Source organism: Lynx canadensis, chromosome C2 (assembly GCF_007474595.2).
Source record: "Lynx canadensis isolate LIC74 chromosome C2, mLynCan4.pri.v2, whole genome shotgun sequence".
NCBI classification, from domain to species: domain Eukaryota; kingdom Metazoa; phylum Chordata; class Mammalia; order Carnivora; family Felidae; genus Lynx; species Lynx canadensis.
In genome coordinates this window covers 12,780,566-12,802,525 of record NC_044311.2, presented here as the reverse complement: position 1 = coordinate 12,802,525, position 21,960 = coordinate 12,780,566, and the positions used below count along the sequence as shown (strand labels likewise).

At 38.0% G+C, this 21,960-nt stretch overlaps 1 protein-coding gene across 3 annotated transcripts in view; it reads left to right on the top strand.

Moving 5' to 3' along the window:
- RBMS3 (RNA binding motif single stranded interacting protein 3) overlaps positions 1 to 16,231 on the top strand; it is a 692,670-nt gene extending 676,439 nt beyond the window's left edge. For all 3 annotated transcript variants that reach the window (XM_030329793.1, XM_030329794.1, XM_030329792.1), the window contains 2 exons: positions 12,904 to 12,984; positions 16,100 to 16,231. In XM_030329793.1, coding sequence (XP_030185653.1) covers positions 12,904 to 12,984; positions 16,100 to 16,231 — 213 coding nt within the window. The remainder of the gene's footprint in view (positions 1 to 12,903; positions 12,985 to 16,099) is intronic.
- The last annotated feature ends 5,729 nt before the right edge of the window (positions 16,232 to 21,960 follow it).

The following is a 21,960-nucleotide window of genomic DNA, read 5'->3' as shown; positions in this document are numbered from 1 at the left end:
TTGAAGTGATCCTTGCAGTTTGGATTCCTGAGTGCCCCTGGCCTTTTCTTACAGTTTAGGGTTTCCAGCATGTGAAGGCCCTAATCAAGAGTCTCCACAAATATTGAGTACTTTCTATTAAAGAATTTTGGTAGGTCTTAGGAAAGTCTCATCTCTACCCTGAATAATAATATTCATTACCTTTGTTTTATGCCATAATGTGCTTCCAAAGAAATGCCAAACTTGAAGACACACGATAAGCACATTTTGTCTACTATTTAATTTATGGCATAGACACTGTGTTAGGGTTCTGTATGGAGACAAAACCATGAGGAGATAGGTAGGTAGGTAGGTAGACAGAAGATAGATAGATAGATAGATAGATAGATAGATAGATAGATAGATAGATAGATGATAAATAGATAGGATACAGAGGTAGACAGACAGATAGATAAATACATTAAGAGTTAACTTATTACAGGAATTGGCTTACATACTTGTGGAGGCCAAGAAGTCCCACAGTCTGCATCTGCAGGCTGAAGAACCAAGAAAGGTGGTGATACAGTTCAGTCTAAATCTGAATCAGGGGAGTCAATGGTGTAAGTCTCTGAGTCAAAAACCCCCCAGAGAACCAAGAGCTCCCATGTCTGAGGGAAGGAGAATGGATTTCTCAGCTTAAGGAGAGTGAGAGAGCATTCACCCTTCCTCTACTTCCCCCCCCCCCCCACCATTCAAGCCCTTAGGGAATTGGCTGATGCTCACCCACTTTGGCAAGGTAATCTTTCTTACTGAGATTACCAATTCAAATGTTAATTAATTATCACAGGCATCAAGAGGATTAGGATTTCTGTGCTCTTCCGTGGACAACTGTATGGCTCATGTGGGTTATACAGCTTGAGTTTTTCATCCAGAGTGCTGAATTATTCATCCATTTTTGCAATCGCTCATTCATTTAATAATTTCATATTAAGTGCCAACCATGATGAATCTGGCATGGTGCCTCCAGGAGCTTCCACAGTTTGGCCGCCAAGAGCTATAGCAGAAGTACAGATAAAGAGCTGTTGGGCATCAGGAGAGAAGGTTATCACTTCCAAATCAGGGATGGAAGCAAGGCTTCATATAGGAATTTAGCATCCGGACTCAGTCTGAGAAACAGGTTTTAGATGTGTCATTAATGGATACAAAGAGGTTAGAACACAGTGAAAAGCAAAAGCACAGAGGAAGGAAGTTACCAGAGGAGTACTCGTCACCGTGAACAGGCAGATATGGGTAAAGCAGAATGTGAGATGATGTGGGTCACAGTGATTCTAAGAACTCAGTGAGAGTGGGTTGAAATTCATGCCGAAATCATATTCTTTGTCTCTCCCCTGTTTGACAGTTGTCATCAAACAAACTGTTCATATTTTGAGGTGAGGAGTAGAATCTGGACTTTGCCACCAGAAGGTCTATTTCCCTCCAGTCTTCCTACCTTTTGCACTTGGCTCTTTAATTTGAACTCTTCACATCCTTGAAGAAAAGAATGGTAATATCTGTAGCCTGCAGAAACTCCTCCTGTTGTTTTTGTATTGCAAAAGTTAAATATGCTCACATGGATAGAGCAGTACCATGTAAATCTGTTTGTTTTTGCCTAAATATGAATAGTTCCTAGAAGAACTTTTCTCAGATAGTTTCACACCTTATTTGTGCAATTTCCTATTCACTGTTGCTTTTTCTTCTTTCCTCCTTATTTAGAATGTTGTTCTCTCTTTCCTTTCTTTCCCCCTTCCTCCCTGCTCACCTTCATTTGCTCCCCATCCATATGGATCAATCTCTAATCTGAATATTCTAACTAGCCGGATAGGTCAAGTTCCATCTCTGAAGGTCTCTTCCCTGAAAACCAAACACGATGAAAAAAAAAAGAACCTGTTTGTTGACTCTTTTAGAGACTGGATTCTTTCAAAGGATATTGAGGGGCACTCTCAACCTTTCCTCTTGTTGTGTCTACTCTGGTCCATTGGGATGGTTGGCATTCACAATGTGTGGGCCTAAGATGGTTGAGAGGAAATGTTTTATGTACAAATAGAATTTACAGTGTGTGTGGCGCCCTGGATCAGTTCCCTTCCTTCAACGTGTCTTTACTTAGCCCAAATTAATGCTTTAGTCACAGCCTTCAACAGGAAACAACAGAGTTTCCATTGAGGACTTCTTAGTTCACTTGTCTCTCTTCTTGACAAAGTCCTTCAGTTCTTTCATTTCCAAAGTGGAAAAATAAATATTTAAAAAATTTAAAAACCTGGTTTCCTAGAGAAATGATTAAATGAGTCTGGAGGAGCCGAGGACCTTAGTTGTTGGGCTTTGTGTTCCTATAAGTTTATGAAAGAGCCATCTAGATAATAGGTCGGGTCATTTGTTAAAAGTGGTTTCTTCTTGATTCTTTCAAATATAGAGATTGATTTAAATAAACGTTGATTTGAGTGCAATAGCTTCTCTCATTTGAAAAGGTCACTACTTTACAGAGAGTTCTAATTCTTTACCATCAGTAAACCATACTATATGCAAAAACAATAGAATGTTAAGAAATAACAAGGCAAGTATAACCAGACAGGAGATTCAAACACAAAGTGAAAGACTAAGAAGGAAGCAGTAATAATACAAGAGATCAACTTGCAAGGATTTGAGTAGCTTTTCTATTCTAGGGTACTGTGGTGAATGTAAGATTGGCAGTAATGAATACATAAAAATTAAATAGCTTTCTATATATAAGATGATAAGACACAAGTAAACTACCCAGGACTTGCAATGGGTTAGTAGCAAAATCTTTTTCTTCTAGGTTTTGTCAGGTCCTATGACCCAATGCATGTTGTAACCCTATAATATAAGCTCACTTAAAACTTGTCATGTAAAAGGGGCTCAGTAAAATTTTATTGAATGTTGCTAATAAGTAATTAAGCGTATATATCATTAAATTTTTTAAAAGAATTTCTATCATTGGAATTTTATAATAGAGCACCTCAACCTCTCATTTCCTGAATTCCTCATTTCTGCTGATCTTTTTTTCTACCCTTATCCTAGAATTTGTTATTAGCAATCACCGCACCAACTCAAAATCTCAATTTGGAATAATAGCTCAATTTCAAACAGGAATTCTCTGACTACCACCTCTTTCCTTCTATGACTACTTGAACAACCCCTATTGCCATAATTCTTTGACACCATTAAGCTTGCCTACCTGCTTATTGCCTGCCACTTAGTCAGTATCAATTTTCTCCTTCATTTGCTCACATCCACACCTAGCTTAGATCTCATAGTAGAACATTGCAATCCCTTTCTTTCGTGTGTCCTCACCTCCCCTGCTCACTCTTCCTCCATTGTCCTCTCCTGGTAATACTTGGATCCTGCTTGCATCCAATTCTCATTCTGCTCCATTCCTGCGAGCAGCTGAATATGGCAAGAGTAAAGCAAGCCACCGATGCTGCTGAGTTTCACATTAATTTTATGAGCACACAACTTAAATGGGCCCTCAGCACTCCCCGAAATCTTCCTGCATGTGCATGGTCCATTTGTTCTCACTGGCCGAGACAACCATGTCATTCCTTCTCCCAAACCTACTACCTCTCACAAGCACCTCACATCTTTGTCTCAAAATGGAAACAACGGCAAAAAAACTTAAGTACCTTACACATCTCCCAAACTTCTTGTGTCTGAATCCATTCAATCATGTCTGTTTAAATGGGTAAGTTGTCCTTGCTCTCCCCTAAGATCAACCTTTCCTTTTCTCTGTTGGTTCTTATTGTAAACTCCTTTATAGAAGTATAAATTATGTTCAGAAGAATGCACACTTCCTAAGTTTACAGATCAATAAGTTTTAGAAAGCGTAAATTGGTGGATATTCAGGTATCTACTACCTAGATCAAGATATAAAAGGTCCTATTATTAGAGAAGCCTCTTTTGTGCCCCTACCCTTTTATTATCTCCACAGAGGTACCCACAACCCTGACTTCTATCAGCATAGATTTGTTTTGATTTTTTGAACTTTAAATACAATCACACAGTATGAAGCTTTTTATGTTGGCCTTTTTCAAAATTCAAAATTATATCTGTGAGATTCATCCATATTTGTAGAGCAAGGGTTTTTTTTTTTCATTGTTTATATTATCATACAATATAAATATATTACAATTTATTAATTCTACTGTTGATGGACATTTAGGTTATTTCTAGCTTGGAGCCATTATAAATGATGCTGCTCCAAATAGTTGGCACATATCTCTTAGTATACATTTGAAAGAATTTCTATTGTGCACATACCTATGAGTGAGATTGCTTGTTCAGAGATTCTGTCAGCATTCTGCCAGATTCACAGAGTGGGTGTACCAATTTATACTCCTGCCAGCAGTGTGTGAGAGTTCCAGTTATCTACATTCTCTCCAACACTTGCTTTTGTCAGTCTTTTTCATTCTTGCCACCCTGGTAGGATCATAGTGTCATATCATAATACTTTTAGCTTGCATTTTCCTGATGACCGGTGAATGAGGTTATGTATGCATATACATACTGGCCATTTGGAATTTAGATATTCTCTTTACTGAAGTGTCTGAGTGACTATATGATTTTTTGTTGTTTTGTTTTTTTAGTTGAACTTTTTATTGAGATATTTGTAGATTCACATGCAATTGTAAGAAATAAGAGAGAGAGATCCCTTGGACAAGTGCCTCAATTTCCTCAATGGTAATATTTTACAAAACTGTAGTAAAATATCACTAGCAGGAAATTGACATTGATACAATCCACATATTTCATCCAGATTCCCCCAGTTTTACTTATCTTGTGTGTATATTCTCTATACAGTGTTTACCTATATAATTTTTTTAGCCGCCACCACAGTCAATTGATATTGAACAATTTCGGTATCACAAGAATCTTTCTGTTGAACTTTTATAACTTTTATAACTATGCCATCTTATCCTCCTATCCCCATGTCTAATCCTTGGCAACCACTAATTTGTTCTCCATTTCTAAAATTTTATCATATAGAAAATGTTATATACATGGAATCACAGTATCTAATCTTTTGGAATTTTTTTTTCTTGCTCACCATAATTCCCTGGAGATTCATCTAAGTTATTGTGTATATTAATAGTTACTCAAACTCATTTTTTAAAATTTTGTGTTCTGTCTTCTTATTGATTGTGGATTTAAGTGTATATATATATATATATATATATATATATATACACACACACACACACACACACACATTCTATGTATAAGCTTTGTCAGATATATGTATTATAAATATTTTTGCTCTGTTTTTGGATAATTAGCAGGTTTTAGTTTTAATGAAGCCCAATTATCAATAGTTTCTTTTATTTTCAGTTCTTTTTCAGTCACGTTTAAGAAATCTTTGCTATTCTCAATATCATGAAGACTTCCTGCTATTTTCTTTAGAAAACTATATTTAAAAACCTTTTATATTTATACCTTTGATCTATCTCATGTGGTGTGAGGTAAGGATCAGGGATCATTTTTCCTATAGAGATATCCAGCTGATTCAGCAGCATGTATTGAAAAGACCATTCTTGCTGAAATTGCATTATGGTGACATTCTATCCATGTATCCATACCACAATATCTTAATTACCATCACTTTTTAGTAAATCTTGATGTCTAAATTCATCTTTCATCATTGTTTTCCTCAAGATCATATTGGATAGTCTGGGTTTTTGCTTTTCCATAAAAATTTTAAAGTGAATTATTGACTTCTACCAGGAATGTTCTTGGATTTCAACCGGAATTATACTGAATTTATAGATTCTTTTCAGGAGCATTAACATTGTAACAATATTGAGTCTTCTAATTCATGCATGTGATGTATATCTCTTCATTTACTTAAGTCTTATTTAATTCCTGTCATCAATGCTTTCTCGTCTTCAGTATAGAAGTTTTCATGCCTTTTCTCAAAGTTATATCTAGATATTTGATTTTTTAAAAAAATATTTTATCTTTATTTATTTTTGAGAGAGAGACAGTGTGTGAGCAGGAGAGGAGCAGAGAGAGAGGGAGACACAGAATGCAAAGCAGGCTCCAGGCTCCGAGCTGTCAGCACAGAGCCTGATGCGGGGATCAAAATCACAAACTGTGAGATCATGACCTGAGCCAAAGTCGGACACTCAACCGACTGAGCTACCCAGGCGCCCCTAGATATTTGATTTTTTGATGCTCTCTATATATGTATCATTTTAGATTTCATTTTTAACTTCTGGTATATAGAAATAATTTTTATTGACATATATCCAGCAACCTTGCTAAACTTCATTAATTACAATAATTACTTTTTAAATAAGCAAATAAAACAAATATTTTTAAAAACTTGAGGGGGTGGAAAGAATTCATTATGCCTATATAGAATTGTTTCAAGTTCAAATTTTAAGACACAGTTTCTTAATCAGCTACATTTGCATAGTACCATATCTTATTTGTATTACTACCTTGGTGATCTTGTGCACACATCTAATGGGCTTAAGTGGGCTAAAACCTAATGGGCTTTGGATTTTTCTAATACATTCATGAAAATCCCATTCTCTGCAAAATGAAGGCCTCTTAGCCTGTGTGATTATATGGGAAGGACTACTTCTCACTGTTGTGCAGGGGGTGAGGTTTTGTAAATTTCCAAGACGAGAACAACCTCTAAGTCTCTTCCTTGTTACTCTCTTTGCTATGTGCCACAAAAAACAGCACCACCCCAGACTACAATGATGACAGTCTCTATTTTTCATTGAATAGTTTAATGCACACCTCTCTCTGGATTATGTTTAGCACTGTCCTGGGAACTGGGAGAGATAATATAGATTACATACTCCTAAGAATTCTGGGCTTCTTGGGCGCCTGGGTGGCGCAGTCGGTTAGGCGTCCGACTTCAGCCAGGTCACGATCTCGCGGTCCGTGAGTTCGAGCCCCGCGTCGGGCTCTGGGCTGATGGCTCGGAGCCTGGAGCCTGTTTCCGATTCTGTGTCTCCCTCTCTCTCTGCCCCTCCCCCGTTCATGCTCTGTCTCTCTCTGTCCCAAAAATAAATAAAAACGTTGAAAAAAAAAATTTTAGAATTCTGGGCTTCCATTTTTATCAAGCCATCCACTGGCCATCTTTCCCCCTTGAGTGCTTTTACTCCTAGTAAATGAAGTATATGTTGCTATCTGTATTCACCTCCACCTACACTTCAGGGACAATTATTTAATTTTACACAACTGTCTACTTTGTTATTTCTACCTTATAAATTAATACTAACATAAAACATTATGAAAGCATCCATTATTATTATTCTGGACGAGGATCCATGTCATTCTCCAGAATGACTTCTCCAAAAGTAGAAAGAATAGAGGAGGAATGCACAGCGGGAGTCCATGTAGGAGTCCAGGATTTTCATGCCCTAAGTGGGCACTCTTTCTCCAGCTTTCCTTCTCTCTATGGATGGTCTTTCATTCATTGAGTAGCATGGAGACTGAGAAGATATTCTTAGATTTTCACTCCAGGTAGCTATTTCTACTTAGTCAAAGCAAGCATGTGAAATGATACCAACTTGCCATCCTGGGTCCAGGTATTCTCCCCAGCTCTGAGATCATAGAATTTTACAAATCTAAGAAACATGGCCCTCGCACTGCAGAATACCTCTATATGAGGCAACACCATGCATCTCCCCCAGCCACTTACCCAACCCAGGTTGTTTCCTATAGCCTCAAGCTTTTTAGAAGAAACTTTATGGCAAATGACCTTGAAAGTAATTCATACTGCATTCTGCTAGCATTACCTACCATGATGCTGCTTTCTTCTGCTCAGCTTCCTTTCTGAGACACATTTTTGCAACTTTCCCGTATCCTGATTGACTTTCCAGGTTTGATAGTACCTGGACGACTCCCCTTTCTGAAATTTGTTAAGCAGCTTTAAGAATTTTATAGCAAGGAATAGAAGCACCAATTTAAAATCTAAGCAGTGTAAAGACGACTCCAAATGAACAAGTGTGATAAATTATTTTAGGAAATTTCAAAAATTCAAATGTAGGAAATTCCTTGCTCTACAAATTATCAAATGAAAATTTCCTCACGGGAAATACATAAACATATTTGTTTTGCTTTGTGGGGGAAAAGAAAGTAGATCCAGAACTGAAAATTTGGAGTTTTGTTTCCTCGGAAATAATCAATGATTCTACAGTAACAGAAACAGTTTGTTCTAACTTAAATAGGCAAAAACACAATTCCTCTCCAATTTCACCATTTTTTTTCCTCTCTTTGTATAACTATCTTGGTGATGCAGTGTCTAGACTTCTTGGAACAAGTAATGGAGTCTGGAATTTATTCTGTGGGTTTGAAAATGGCTATTCAGGTCTCCTTCAAGCTTACGTGTGAAAATCCAGTGCTTTTAGATTTAGAATATATAAAAATAATCAAGCTGTTTACCAAGAAAATAAAATTTCTCCATCAATTTCTAAACTTTGAGTTGCTACCAACAAGGAAATATTGTATGGACTTATCCATTTTACCCATATCATCTCATTGGAATGTGGGTCCCATCCCCCATTGTATAAAAAAAAATGCAAAATAATTTGTAGTCGTGAAAGAATGGTTGCAGATATTTTCTAGCTTTTGAGACATACCAATAAAAGACATTAGCCTGAAGGATATGCATCCATTCTTGTTATAGTTTTAATAAGTAATCCATGGGAATTTATCAAGTCAAAAGGGCAGATTTTTTTTTATATCACAGGGCATTCTCTTAGTTTTTTGTCGTTTGTTAGCTGGATAAAATAAAGGAAGTCGCTGAGGCATCCAGATCTAAACAGTGTTTGTGCAGCCTAGATTATTAAGTCTGACTGTAGTTGATCTATGCTCTTAAGGAAATCAAACTGTGCTTGCCGAGAAAGTTCAGAGTTATTTGTCACCAATTACCTAAAGCTGAGAGTTGATCTTACACACAGCTGTAGCCATTTCCTGTAAGAATTTGCTCCTAATTTTACAAAGCTGTCACTTCTTGAGGTTTCACCCTAGAAATACATGTCTACCACTGAAGAGTTTTACTGCAAAAGTTTATCCAGAAACAATAGTCTTATGGGGCATAAAACTCCACAGTATTGACTTGTTTAGAGTAAGCCTATCCCTAATTTCCAAACAATGTTCTCAAGCTCTATTATCTTTTATGTGATCAAAAAAAAAAAAAAAAAGGCAACCAGAAAGATTTTTTTTTTCATTAAAAGGTACAAAACATACTGAACCAAGGTGATGTCATTTATACTACAAAATCTCTCTTGGTTCTGTTCAGAGAAGCAGCATAAATGTAAGTTAAATTATGAAGTAAGTTAAACATACAGAGTAGCCCTCCTGGAAGGAAACTAGGTATTCTGAGTATAAAGTAAAATAAATTAAATGGCAATAAAAATATTAACCAAAGGCATATTATTCCATGTTTCTTAATTGGATCTCCAGTTTCTATATGCCATTAATAACAACAACAAAACCAACTTGAATATGGGAACAATCAAAAGGAGACTCTTAGGACATTATTTACTTAATTTCAAAAGTAAAGAAGTAGACAAGTATCTCAATCATGGGTCAGAAGCCTGAGCTTCATTCCCATTACGTGGGGTCTTCGCTTCTCAGTCTCAGCTAAGATCATGGGTGAACCATGCTGCCTAGCTCACAGCAGTGTTCTAAAGACAAGAGGAGTATGAATTTGTGTCCTCAGCAGTTCAGTTTGGGCCATGTTAACAACTTCACTGAATAAAATGGGAGTTGTGAAAATATACTAATTCAGTTCTACTGGACAAAACACAGATTCGGTTTTGAATTACTGAGTTATTTGAAGAAGGTTAGCTAAGAATCCCATAAAATGCTTTTCATTAACTATGCTGCCTGAAAATTCTGGTTTGACAAGAGTGAACCCATGAGCTAGAAAACTAGTAAGCATTGCTCCAAATGACCCAGGCCATGCCCCTATTTCTAGCTCACAGAAATGGCTCCTGAGGGCTACAGGCAGTGGAGCAGGGACAGATCAAAGTAGTCCTATAGGTAAGTGCTAGTGATGTCCTATTTTCATGGAAAGGATACACTCTTCATGTATTAGGCCCATTTGCAAAGTTTAGAACCACTAACTTTGCAATAGCAAATACCTAGTCAGTGAGGTATTCTTTTACTAGTGTATTATAAATCTTGGAAAACCATCACCAGAAGGCAGAACATGAGCCTCCATAGGATCAGCTCTGGTCTTACAAAAATTCATAGTTGGCAAAAATATATTCTCCCTTGCTACAAATCTAAGACTTCTGAGATTCAATTAAAGAAGGATCTTTTCAAAGTATGTGCCTTAGAGCACTAGTCCTTTTTTTTTTATGTTTACTTATTTTTGAGAGAGAGAGAGAGGGAGACAGAGGGAGACAGAGAGAGAGAGAATGAATGAATGAATGAATGAGCGAGTGGGTGAGGGGCAAAGAGAGAGGGAGTCACAGAATCCGAAGCAGGATCCAGGCTCTGAGCTGGCAGCACAGAGCTGGACATGGGGCTCGAACCTGCATGGGGCTCAAACCCACGAACCATGAGATCACGAGCTGAGCTGAAGTTGGACACTTAACTGACTGAGCCACCCAGGCGCCCCTTAGAGCACTAGTTCTAAGCAAAATTAACAGGTGGCTACCAGGAGGGAGGGAGGGAGGGGGAGGGGGGAAGGAAGGGAGGAAGGAAGGAAGGTTGGTTTAATCAGCTTTAAATAGGCTGCTCTAAAACTTGATTTCTCGAAGTTTTTATTCTACATCAATATCACAAAAGAAAACACATTCTCCAGCATTGCCAAAATGCACTGGAAAACAGAAAGCTGTTTTCCCAGTTGAGCTAGCATTCAAAAATAATAAAGAGAATGCTCAGTTAAAAGACTTTATTAACCTATATAAGCAAACCATCTATCTGAAATGGCCAATGAACTGTTGTTCCCAAAATACATCCTAGAGCAGTTTTGTTGGCAAGGCAGATACCTGCCATAGGGCTCTAGATGTGGAATAATGGTTGCTGAAATGTAAGTCCAGAGTTCTATGCTTATTTGAAAAATTGATAACCATTGGATACCTGGATGCTTATGTCTACTTAAAGACACAAGGACAATGATGAGCAGAGTTGGCTCAAGTGTGTGTTTAAAGGTTATATAAATGTATTATGGGGATGGTGAAATTAATATCTACAATGAGCTCAGAATTATTAACAGCTAAGGGAAGGGCATGCAAGATTCATAACTGGAAACAGAGGGCTTTCTTCTTGTATCTTTTTCTTCAGCCATTGAACAATTATTTATTCAACATCAGGCATGGTGTGGTTTGTTGGAAGATACAGAGATGTGAAGTTTGGCCCATCCCTTTAAGGAGATGACAGTCTGGACAATTTCAATAGAAAAGTAATGGAAGCTGTGAGAACACAGAGGATAGGGTATAGGAATCTCTGGTGATTTTCAAGTATAAAGCTAAATTAGTAATATCTCTAGGCCTTTCAAATAGTTGCTCTTGGTCTAAGTTACAAGGTTGTTTTGCATAGATACGAATTGAACTTAGTTGTTATTAGTGTTACACAGTTATCAGCTGCTACATATGGATTACAGAGAACAGTTGGTTTGTTTGATCTAGGGTTGTTTCATTAAGGCTGTCTCTATTTTTATTTTTAGCAAATAGACACAGTAGGATGGTTTTGAGTTTAAGATGGAGATACATTTATTCCAAAGTTGCTTAATTGCTGTCATTCTCCATGAATATTAAACAACAACAACTGATGAGCTCATCTCCATTCAGATATTTCCCTTGATTCAGAAGCATCATGTCGCTTAGATACGAAAGTACCAAGATACACACAAAATATAGTAATTTAGGTTTTACATATTTATGCATAGCATTCATCTTTGAACTCAGCAGATTTAGAAGAATAAAGGGTCGGAGGCTTGCAATTTTCCATAAAAATCATTTCTCTAACCTTCATGAATGGAGAAAACTTGTCTTCAGTAGATGATTCTGGTTCTGATGTTTTGTGATGTTGGTCAAGTTTAGAAGCTCCATAATACAATTGATTCCATAGAAAATTCTATTTTCAGAGAGTAGAATGTTGAATTTGCAAAGGATATATGTATTAGAAATGCAAATATGGAATTTTTGCTCATGTAGGTGAGCAAGTTATCTTCTTGGGGCTCCTTTTCTGAAATGCAAAAATGCAGGTTATTCCCAATGCATGTTTTACCGATACTACAACTTAGTGAGAATCGGTTTGACTGTTTCATTGTCCATCCAAGTGAGGAACATTTGGCTAATTCAAGGAGTTGAAAAGGAAATACTGACAGTGACACAATAATGGAATGGGGGAAGGACATCAAGTAGACTTTGCCAGAATCTGTAATACTATGTCATTTGTACCTAAAAAAGGTGATATGAAAATGACAAAGTGAGAACATGCGCCAAATCTAAATATTGCTACACACATAGTTCTTGCATTATTCCTCTATTTTTATTTTTCTTTTAGTTAGAAAAGAAATGTTTGCTAACAATATGATGATTCATTCATTCAACAAATGATTTGTTGAGAGCCTACTATGTGATAGGTGCTAGCAATAAAATGAGAAGAAGACAAAAACAGACATCATCCCTGCCCTTATGGAACGTATGTTTGAGATGTGATAATGAAATGTTGGGATCTAATGTAGAATGTTTTAGAACATAAAGTGAGGGAAGGGGGATGATACTGTGGGCTGCTGTTGGCACTGAATCAGTAAGCAAAGGCCATTCTATGCTGATAGGAACTGCCTCATTTTTTATCGAAATAGAGTTTAATGGTGCACTGCCTGTGGGCCACACATGTAAAACAGTTTCATGTGATAATCTACTTTTCTTGCCGGTTGCAATCTCAAGTTCACCTGCATTTTTCTTTGATTCCCTCTAGTATATGACTGCTGCGGCTCCTATGCAAGGGACCTACATTCCCCAGTACACGCCTGTGCCTCCGACAGCTGTTTCTATTGAAGTAAGTCTGTCTCTGTCTTCTAGAAAGACGTAGGGATGATAAATCTTAGCCACGTATACTGTGGTCCCCTATAACCCAAGCAATCCTGACATGTGGTTTTGTGCTGCTCTAAAATTTGAAATTGCAAGCTCACTATATGAAGTACTCGAACATGCTTATGTTTTGCTTCGCACACGAAATTATCTGATTTGCTATAGAGAGTTAAGAAGGGAGTATCCTTTGTATATTTGAAGTTCAGAGACCAAATCACTACCCCCTCAGATGTTAACCACAAATACTCATAAATAGGGAAGAGAAAAAAAAGTTGACAACTATTTCAATGAGTTTGCTAATGCCTTGTTACTCAAAGAGTGGTCCCTGGACCAACATCATCATTGGCATCACCAGGGAGCTTGTTAGAAATGCAAAGTCTGAAGACACCACCAACTTACTGAATCAGAATTTGCATTTTAACAAGATCCCTTGGGAATCTACGTTCACATTAGTGCACTGGTTCTCAAACTTTCCTGCTTATTATTTTCTGCAGTTGTTTAGAGAGCTTTAAAAAATATTTACGCCTGGGTCCTATCCCCAGATTCTGATTTATTTGTCTGCGGTATTGACTGGATGTCAGGATTTTTCTTTAAATATCAGGTGATTCTAATATGTATCAAGGATTAACAACCACTGCTTTAGTGAATGAACCTTGGCAGCCTTGTAACTTCCTATAGATTAAAAAATAAAAATAAAAAAGTTGCACCATTCTTACTGTTCTGAATACCTCAAATGATGAAGTCATCTTGTCTTTGGGACTTTGGACTCAAAGGGAAGCTTTGTCCCTTTTCTTCTCTCTCTTTCCATTGGGTTGAATCCAATAACATGTTGAGTACATGTTATTTTACTCAACAGAGCCAGCAAGCTATATAGAAAGGGAGGGAGCATACAGCTATGAGCTAGTGGTAAAACACTTAGACATGTATATTTCTCTCTAGTTCTAGCCATTATTGTCTCTTGCCCCTCATCCCCATCTCCTGATGACATTTGCCATTATGGTCACAGTGCATTGCTTCCCATCAGCTGGGACTTCTCTGGAGTCCATGCTATTGCTACTTCATGAGTTGGCCAGAAACTAGGGTGTCAGCACCCCTCCACATGGAAGTCTACCATAACATTTTCAACCTCTGGAGCGACAGAGTTTGGGAAAATCTTTGCAGAATTGGATTTTACGAAACATTTGACATATTTGTTTCGGGGTGTGACGGATGTTTACTAGTACCAAAGTTTGGGAAATACAGAAGTTTAAGAGGACACCATCGTGTAATTTAGGAAACCAGGGAGGTCCAATTTTAAATCTTTTATGTGCTCTAGACCTGTGGGCCCCAAAGAATGTGTCAGTATTAAACAGGTTTTAACTGGCTTTTCAGAATTTCAAAAGACTATGTGATTAAAATACGTGTGGGTTTTTGTTTGTTTGTTTGGGTTTTAGGGGTTTTTTGCTATATTTGGCCATCAGAAAGCATCTAGGTCATCAATTAATGAATCTAGATACTTTAGGCACTTTGAGCATGTTTGCATTTCTCTTTGTCTACATTGACATATGGATATATTTATCTACAGAATTTGAGCATTTTGATGACTATAAAATAATGGGACACATCTGACAGTGTGACTTACTGGAAACAGTCTAATTATAGTTCAAGAAGAAGTTTATCATTACAAAAAGTCTTTCAGGGCACCTGGCTGGCTCAGTAGATGCAGCATGCAACTCAATCTCAGGGTCATGAGTTCAAGCCCCACACCAGGCATAGAGATTACCAAACAAAACAAAACAAAACAAAACAAAAACAAAAAAACAACCTTTCATTAAGAAAAATGCAGGTACATTGCTTTGAATTTGTGCTTATAAGTTAAAGCAACTATTTATTCTCTATGTAAAACACTGAAAATTCACCAACATCCACACAAATAAATACTTATGGGAGGTTCAGAAAAATGTATAATACCAAATAGTATATTAGGGAAAAAGAGATTGAGGTAATATAGGGAGAATTTTTAGATTGTAAGGAACAATTTTAGGGACATTTAATGAGGGACAGAGAGTTGGTCAAGAATGTTTGAAAGCTGACATCCCTGCAGGTGTCCAAGGCTATGAGTAAAACCAAGAGAATGTTTTCAGAGAGATGCCCTTCCTACCATGTATCAAATAAAACCACCTGTGCCTCTCTCAGAATCAGACATCTGATCAACTTCTTCTTGGCATCTGTGACAAATGAGAGGGTGAGAGAAGTAGCAAATCAAAATTAAGGATATTTTTGTGTTTGTTTTCTGAAACCTCAAAATGAATTCTAGTTCATGTTGTCGAAAACAAAACAAAATAAATCAAATTGCTGAAAGGAAAGCCTACTTAACAGTATTGCTTTGAAAGAATTCCAAGCTTTTTTGCAGGTTTTTTTGTTGTTGTTGGGTGGTCTGTTTAGGTCACAGTCCACTGTTTTGCCAGATCATAGAAACCTGACACACTGCACTACTCCAGGGAAATGTTTGAATATATAAGTTTTTATAGGAATCCTGCATGAATTTTTGATGAATAAATTATTATTTAGTGCAGCTATCTGCAACCAGGTTTAAAAGTTCTAAGTATGAGGGAGCCTGGGTGGCCCGGTCTGTTAAGCGTCTGACTCTTGATTTCTTCAGGTCATAATCTTACTTTAGTGAGCTAGAGCCCGGCGTTGGGCTCCATGCTGGCAACAGAAAGCCTGCTTAGGATTCTCTCTCTCTCTCCCTTTTTCTCTGCCGCTTCCCCCTCACACACACACACACACTCTCTCTCCCTCAAATTAAATAAATAAAAACTTAAAAAAAAAAACAGTTCTAAGTATGGTGAAGGTGATTTTCTGACGATTCAACTGCTCTAGGGACTTCTGAAAGCAAAACTTCTTAGTGACATATTGGAGTGAATTTCTCAGCTCTTATCAAAATGTGCTGTGGTTTTCCTTTGAGTACTTCTTGTGGCTTCATTTGGCTGAGTGCAATTCCGTTCAAGCCAAATAGAAGAAGGATATTCCCTATTGTCCATCTGGAAAAAGGCCCTTTGCTAAAGCCAGTAAGGCTTTTGTGTTCTTATTTGCCTCCTTAGGGTGTTGTTGCTGATACCTCTCCCCAGACAGTGGCACCTTCATCCCAGGACACCAGTGGTCAGCAGCAACAGATAGCAGTGGACACATCCAACGAACATGCACCTGCATATTCTTACCAACAGTCTAAGTAAGTTCGGGCTACACTAAACTCTTTCCCTCAAGATCAAGCATCTTGACAACCATTCTCTCATGTTGTATCTGTTAGCTTTTGTGGCAATACAGACCATCCCAAACTTAGTGACAAGCATGTATTTAGTTCATGATTATGTGAGTTGGCAATCTGAGCTGGTCTCAGGTGGGTGATTCTTCTGGTCTTGACTAGAATTGCTCAAGTACCTGGGGACAGCTGATGGTCATTTTCACAGCTCTGCTTCTGGGTGTTGTCTGTTGGTTGAATAATGGAAGCAACTGCATCATGACCAGCACTTTTCAATCTGTTTGTGATGTATTTACTACTGCCCCATAGCCCAAATCAAGTCACATGGCCAAGCCCAGAGTTAATGTAAGAGTTCACCTCCAAGCCTTAAATACAGAAAGGGGCATTAAAAAGAAAATCTACCGTACATATTTTGGAAAAACTCCAATATCCCCCCCGAAACTAGATAGTGAGCCTGTATTCTTAAATGAAGACAATAACACTCCCTTTGCGGAGTTGCTTCGAACACGCAGCAAAGCACTTCATGAAAAGGGGTACTGTAAAATATAAAACAATGTAGAGACCTATTTAGGAATTAAATGACAAAACAAAAATCATGTATCAGAATGACTCTTGCAAATCTTTAAATCACTTGTAAAGTACAGTTGGCTTTGTGTTGACTAATTATGTAGACTAAAACTTGAGAGGTTTGAAACCAAAGGAATTAACAAAAATTCAGTCTATAGACAGATGTCTTGCTATGCAAACTATTCTAATTGGTAGGTCACAGTCAAAGCCCTGGTGGATAGAGAATTCCTAAGAGCTCCTTCCTGTCTGCAGAGTGTTGCTCCCATTTCTTGATCATTCCTCTTTGATCTCAATATGCATATATTTGTTTGTTGTTGAAAGATTAATCATGGTAATGGAGTCTTCCACACCTAGTTTAGCTTCTAAAGGCAGTCCTCCAAATTAAATGTGCTCATAATGGGACTTAACTTTTACTATTATTATTATTGTTATTACTATCACATAACAACTTTCAGGAAAGATTCATAAGAATAAAGCAGTTTGTGTTTTGTTTTTTGTTTTTATTTTTAATTCACCTATAGCCTACATGAATCACTTTAACACACACTGAACAACATGCTGGTCTCTGGCAGTCTGTTCCAAGCATACTGAAATATTTTCATTCTGTTCAGAGGGTAATAATATGTGAGAAAGGAGTGGAGAATGTGTGGAAGCACAATGAGAGACACTGGTGGGAATGAGAGCTAATGTATTTGCCAGAAACACTTGGAGAGTAGGTGAAGCTTGCTTTTGCTGTTTCAGAGCATACTGAGGAAACTAGTGATCCTACACCCTTCTTCCTAACAATTTAGTGCTCTTTGCATACATAAAAGAGATTCTTGGGGTGCCTGGGTGGCTCAGTCAGTTAAGTGTCCAACTTCAGCTCAGATCATGACCTCATGGTTTGTGAGGTCGAGCCCCCATCTAGCTCTGTGCTGACAGCTCTACTGTTACTCCCTCTCTCTCAAAAATAAATATTTTTAAATAAATAAATAAAAATATTCTTTCATTCGCCAAGTCAACAACTATTGAAATAGTACCTCCTATGTGACAGAATTCCAGACACCAGGGACTGAAAGAGGCAGGTGCCTTCCCTACTGGCTTGGAGTTTCCTTCCTGCTAGAAGTAGACTCACAGTAGACCAGTCATCAAACAATCAGAATTGCAAAGCAAATATTTAAAAAAGATTCTTGTGAGGAGCCAAGATGCTAGAGGAGCATGGAAGTTTTTTTGTGTGTCTCGCATCCATGAAATACAGCCAGATCAACACTATCCTGCACTATCCTGGATCAACCATCCTGCACACTAGAAAACTGATTTGAGGATTAACACAACCATCTGCACGAGCAGAACCACAGAATTCAGCAGGGGCATGGTGCAGAGAGGTAAAATGGGGGAGAAAGAAGCCATGGAGGGCAGGGATCTGTTTTTGCCTTCGGAGAGCAGACCGAGATGGGGGTGGGTTGGGGGGGGGAGTATGGGGAAAGCACCCCACACCCCCAAAGCAGCTGGAGAGAAAGTGGAAAGCTGGAAACAGCTTCAGGGACTGAACTAAAAATGAGAAAGGGGAAAGGAGAGGATTTAAATTCCATAAGACACTATAAACAGGGGGAGCACAGAGACTGAAATTCTACAGCTCATTATCTGGTGGAGTTCTGGTGAGAAAGGCGAATTCCCAGGAGCAGTGTCAAGACTGGGGTCTTCGGGCCACAGGGAGAGGCGGTTCCCCTGCTGGGAGGACTCCCTACAGGCAAAGGCCGCAGTGGACCCGGGATAATGGTCACATTCGCTGGTGCTGGAACAAGGTCGTTAGGGGTGAAGCCTAGAACCAGATATCAGTTGTGATTTGCCATAATCCCTGAAATACTGCTGTTAAACGATCATGTTAACTTTTTCTGGGGCAGGATGTCACCCAGCCACAGTCTCTGGGTGTCAGCAACAGCACGGTCCCACCAACCTTCCTGGGTGCTGCCAGCACCCAGCCATTGCTTGGTGAAACCCTCCCATAGAGGGGCAGACTGGTCAAAACTGCAGTCCCTCAGAAATAAGGGGTCAGGAAAAATAGCCGCATCCAAAATAAAACTCAGGAGGGAGGTGCTGCCTGGGGCTTGGTCACAGACAGTGTAAAAGCGGGGAGTGGACGGAAGCCAAAGACAAAGGACGGGTCCACGATTGCTGGTCAGGGAGAACGATACTAGAGACTGGGTGGCTGGATGACGCTATTTTCACCACTCCCGCGTATGCAACATAAGCACCTACAAACACCACAACAATCCACCCCAGTAAGCTAAGCAGCACCATCTAGTGAGAAACAGAGCCATTACACTAAGCCCCACCCAACTGGGCCAACCTCCCTCTTCAGGAACAAAAATCTCTCATTCTGCTTAGTTTACAGACTATAAAGCGCTTCATAATTTGACTTCTAGGGGAAACCTAATTTCAAACGTGTTTCAGTCTCTTCACTGGTCCATCTACTCAATTTTCTTTCTTTTTTCTTTTTCATTTCTTTTTCTTGAATACGGAAGGAGAAAAATTATTTTTATTCTCAATCTTTATTAAAAAATGTTCTTTGATTTTTTTTCTGCTGTATTTTTTATATTTCTGTAAATTTTTTCAAACTCTGTTTTACTTCCAACATTTCATTTTATTCTATTTCAGTGTATTCATTTTTTCAAATTTTCAAGTGATTGCTTTTTTTTTTACTTTCCCCTTTTTTATCTAATCCACAAGCCCCTTTCAGCACCCAGACCAAAGCACATCTAGGATCTAGCATCATTTATTTGATTTTTTGTGTGTGTTTGTGTTGTCTTTAATTTTTTAATTTTAATTTTTTAACTGTAATTTTTTTAATTGTAAATTTTTTTACCTCATTAATTCCTTTTCTCCCTTCAAAATGATGAAACAAAGCAATTCACCCCAAAAGAAAGAGCAGGAAGAACGACAGCCAGGGACTTAACCAACACAGATACAAGCAAGATGTCTGAACCAGAATTTAGACTCACGATAATAGGAATACTAGCTGGAGCCGAAAATAGATTTGAATCCCTTTCTGTGGAGATAAAAGAAGTAAAAACTAGTCAGGATAAAATAAAAAATGCTATAACTGAGATGCAAATCAAATGGATGCCACAGCAGCAAGAAGGGATGTGGCAGAGCAGAGAATCAGCAATATAGAGGACAAACTTATGAAGGATAATGAAGCAGAAAAAGAGGGAGACTAAGGCAAAAGAGCATGATTTAACAATTAGAGAAATCAGTGACCCATTAAAAAGGAACAACATCAGAATTCCAGAAATCCCAGAAGTCCAGGAGTCCCAGAAGATGGAGAGAGAGAAATAGGGGTAGAAGGGTTATGTGAGCAAATCATAGTGGAAAACTTCCTAACCTGGGGAAAGACACAGACATCAAAATCCAGGAAGCACAGAGAACTCCTGTTAGATTCAACCAAAACCGACCATCAACAAGGCATATCATACTCAAATTCACAAAATACTCAGGCAAGGAAAGAATCATGAAAGCAGCAGGGGAAAAGGTCTTTCACCTACAAGGGAAGACAGATCAGGTTAGCAGCAGAGTTATCCAGAGAAACTCAGCAGTCCAGAAAGGAGTGGCAGGATATATTCAATGTGCTGAATCAGAAAAATATGCAGCCAAGAATTTTTTATCCAGCAAGGATGTCATTCAAAGTAGAATTTTTTATCCAGCAAGGATGTCATTCAAATTAAAGGAGTTTGTGACCACTAAACCAGTCCTACAAGAAATTTTAAGGAGGACTCTCTGAGGGGAGAAAAGATGAAAATGCATGCATACATACATACCTACATACATACCAAAAGCAACAAAGACTAAAAAGGACCAGAGACACCACCAGAAACTCCAACTCTACAAGCAACATAATGGCAATAAATTCATATCTTTCAGTACATACTCTAAATGTCAATGGACTCTATGCTCCAATCAAAAGATGTAGGGTAACAGAATGGATGAGAAAAAAAGATCCATCTTTATGCTGTTTACAAGAGACCAACTTTAGACCTAAAGACACCTTCAGATTGTAAGTAAGGGGATGGAAAACCATCTATCATGCTAATTGTTGACAAAAGAAAGCTGGAGTAGCCATACTTATGTGAGACAATCTAGACTTTCAAATAAAGACTGGAACAAGAGATGAAGAAGGGCATTATATCGTAATTAAGTGGTCTATCCACCAAGAAGACCTAACAATGGTAAACATTTATGTTCCAAATGTGGATCACCCAAATTTGTAAATCAATTAATCACAACCATAAAGAAACTCACTGATGATAACACCATAATAGTAGGGGACTTCAACACCACTTTCAGCAATATAAAGATCATCTAATCAGAAAATCAATAAGGAACAATGGCTGTGAATGACACAGGACCAAATGGACCTAACAGATATATTCAAAACATTTCATCCTAAAGCCACGGAATATACATTCTTCTCTAGTGCACATGGAACATTCTCCAGAATACACCACATACTGGGATACATATCAGCCTTCAACAAGTACAAAAAGACCAAGATCATACAGTGCCTATTGCCAGATCACAATGCTATAAAACTCGAAATCAACCACAAGAGAAAATTTGGAAAGGTAACAAATACTTGGAGACTAAAGGCCATCCTACTAAAGAATGAATGGGCTAACCAGGAAATTAAAGAAGAAATTAAAAGTACATGGAAGCCAATGAAAATGATAGCACCACAACCCAAAACCTCTGGGATGCAGCAAACGTGGTCAGAAGAGGAAAGTATGTAGCAATCCAGGCCTTCCTAAAGAAGGAAGAAAGGTCTCAGATACACAACCTAACTTTACACCTTAAAGAACTGGAAGAAGAACAGCAAATAAAACCCAAAACCAGCAGAAGACAGGAAATAATAAAGATTAGAGAAGAAACCAATGCTACTGAAACCCAAAAACAAACAAACAGTAAAACAGATCAATGAAACCAGAAGCTGGTTCTTTGAAAGAATTAACAAAATGGATAAACCACTAGCCAGTTTGATCAAAAAGAAAAAGGAAAAGACCCAAATAAATAAAATCAAGAATGAAAGAGAACAGATCACAACCGACACAGCAGAAATAAAAATAATAATAAGAGAATATTATGAGCAACTGTACAGCAATA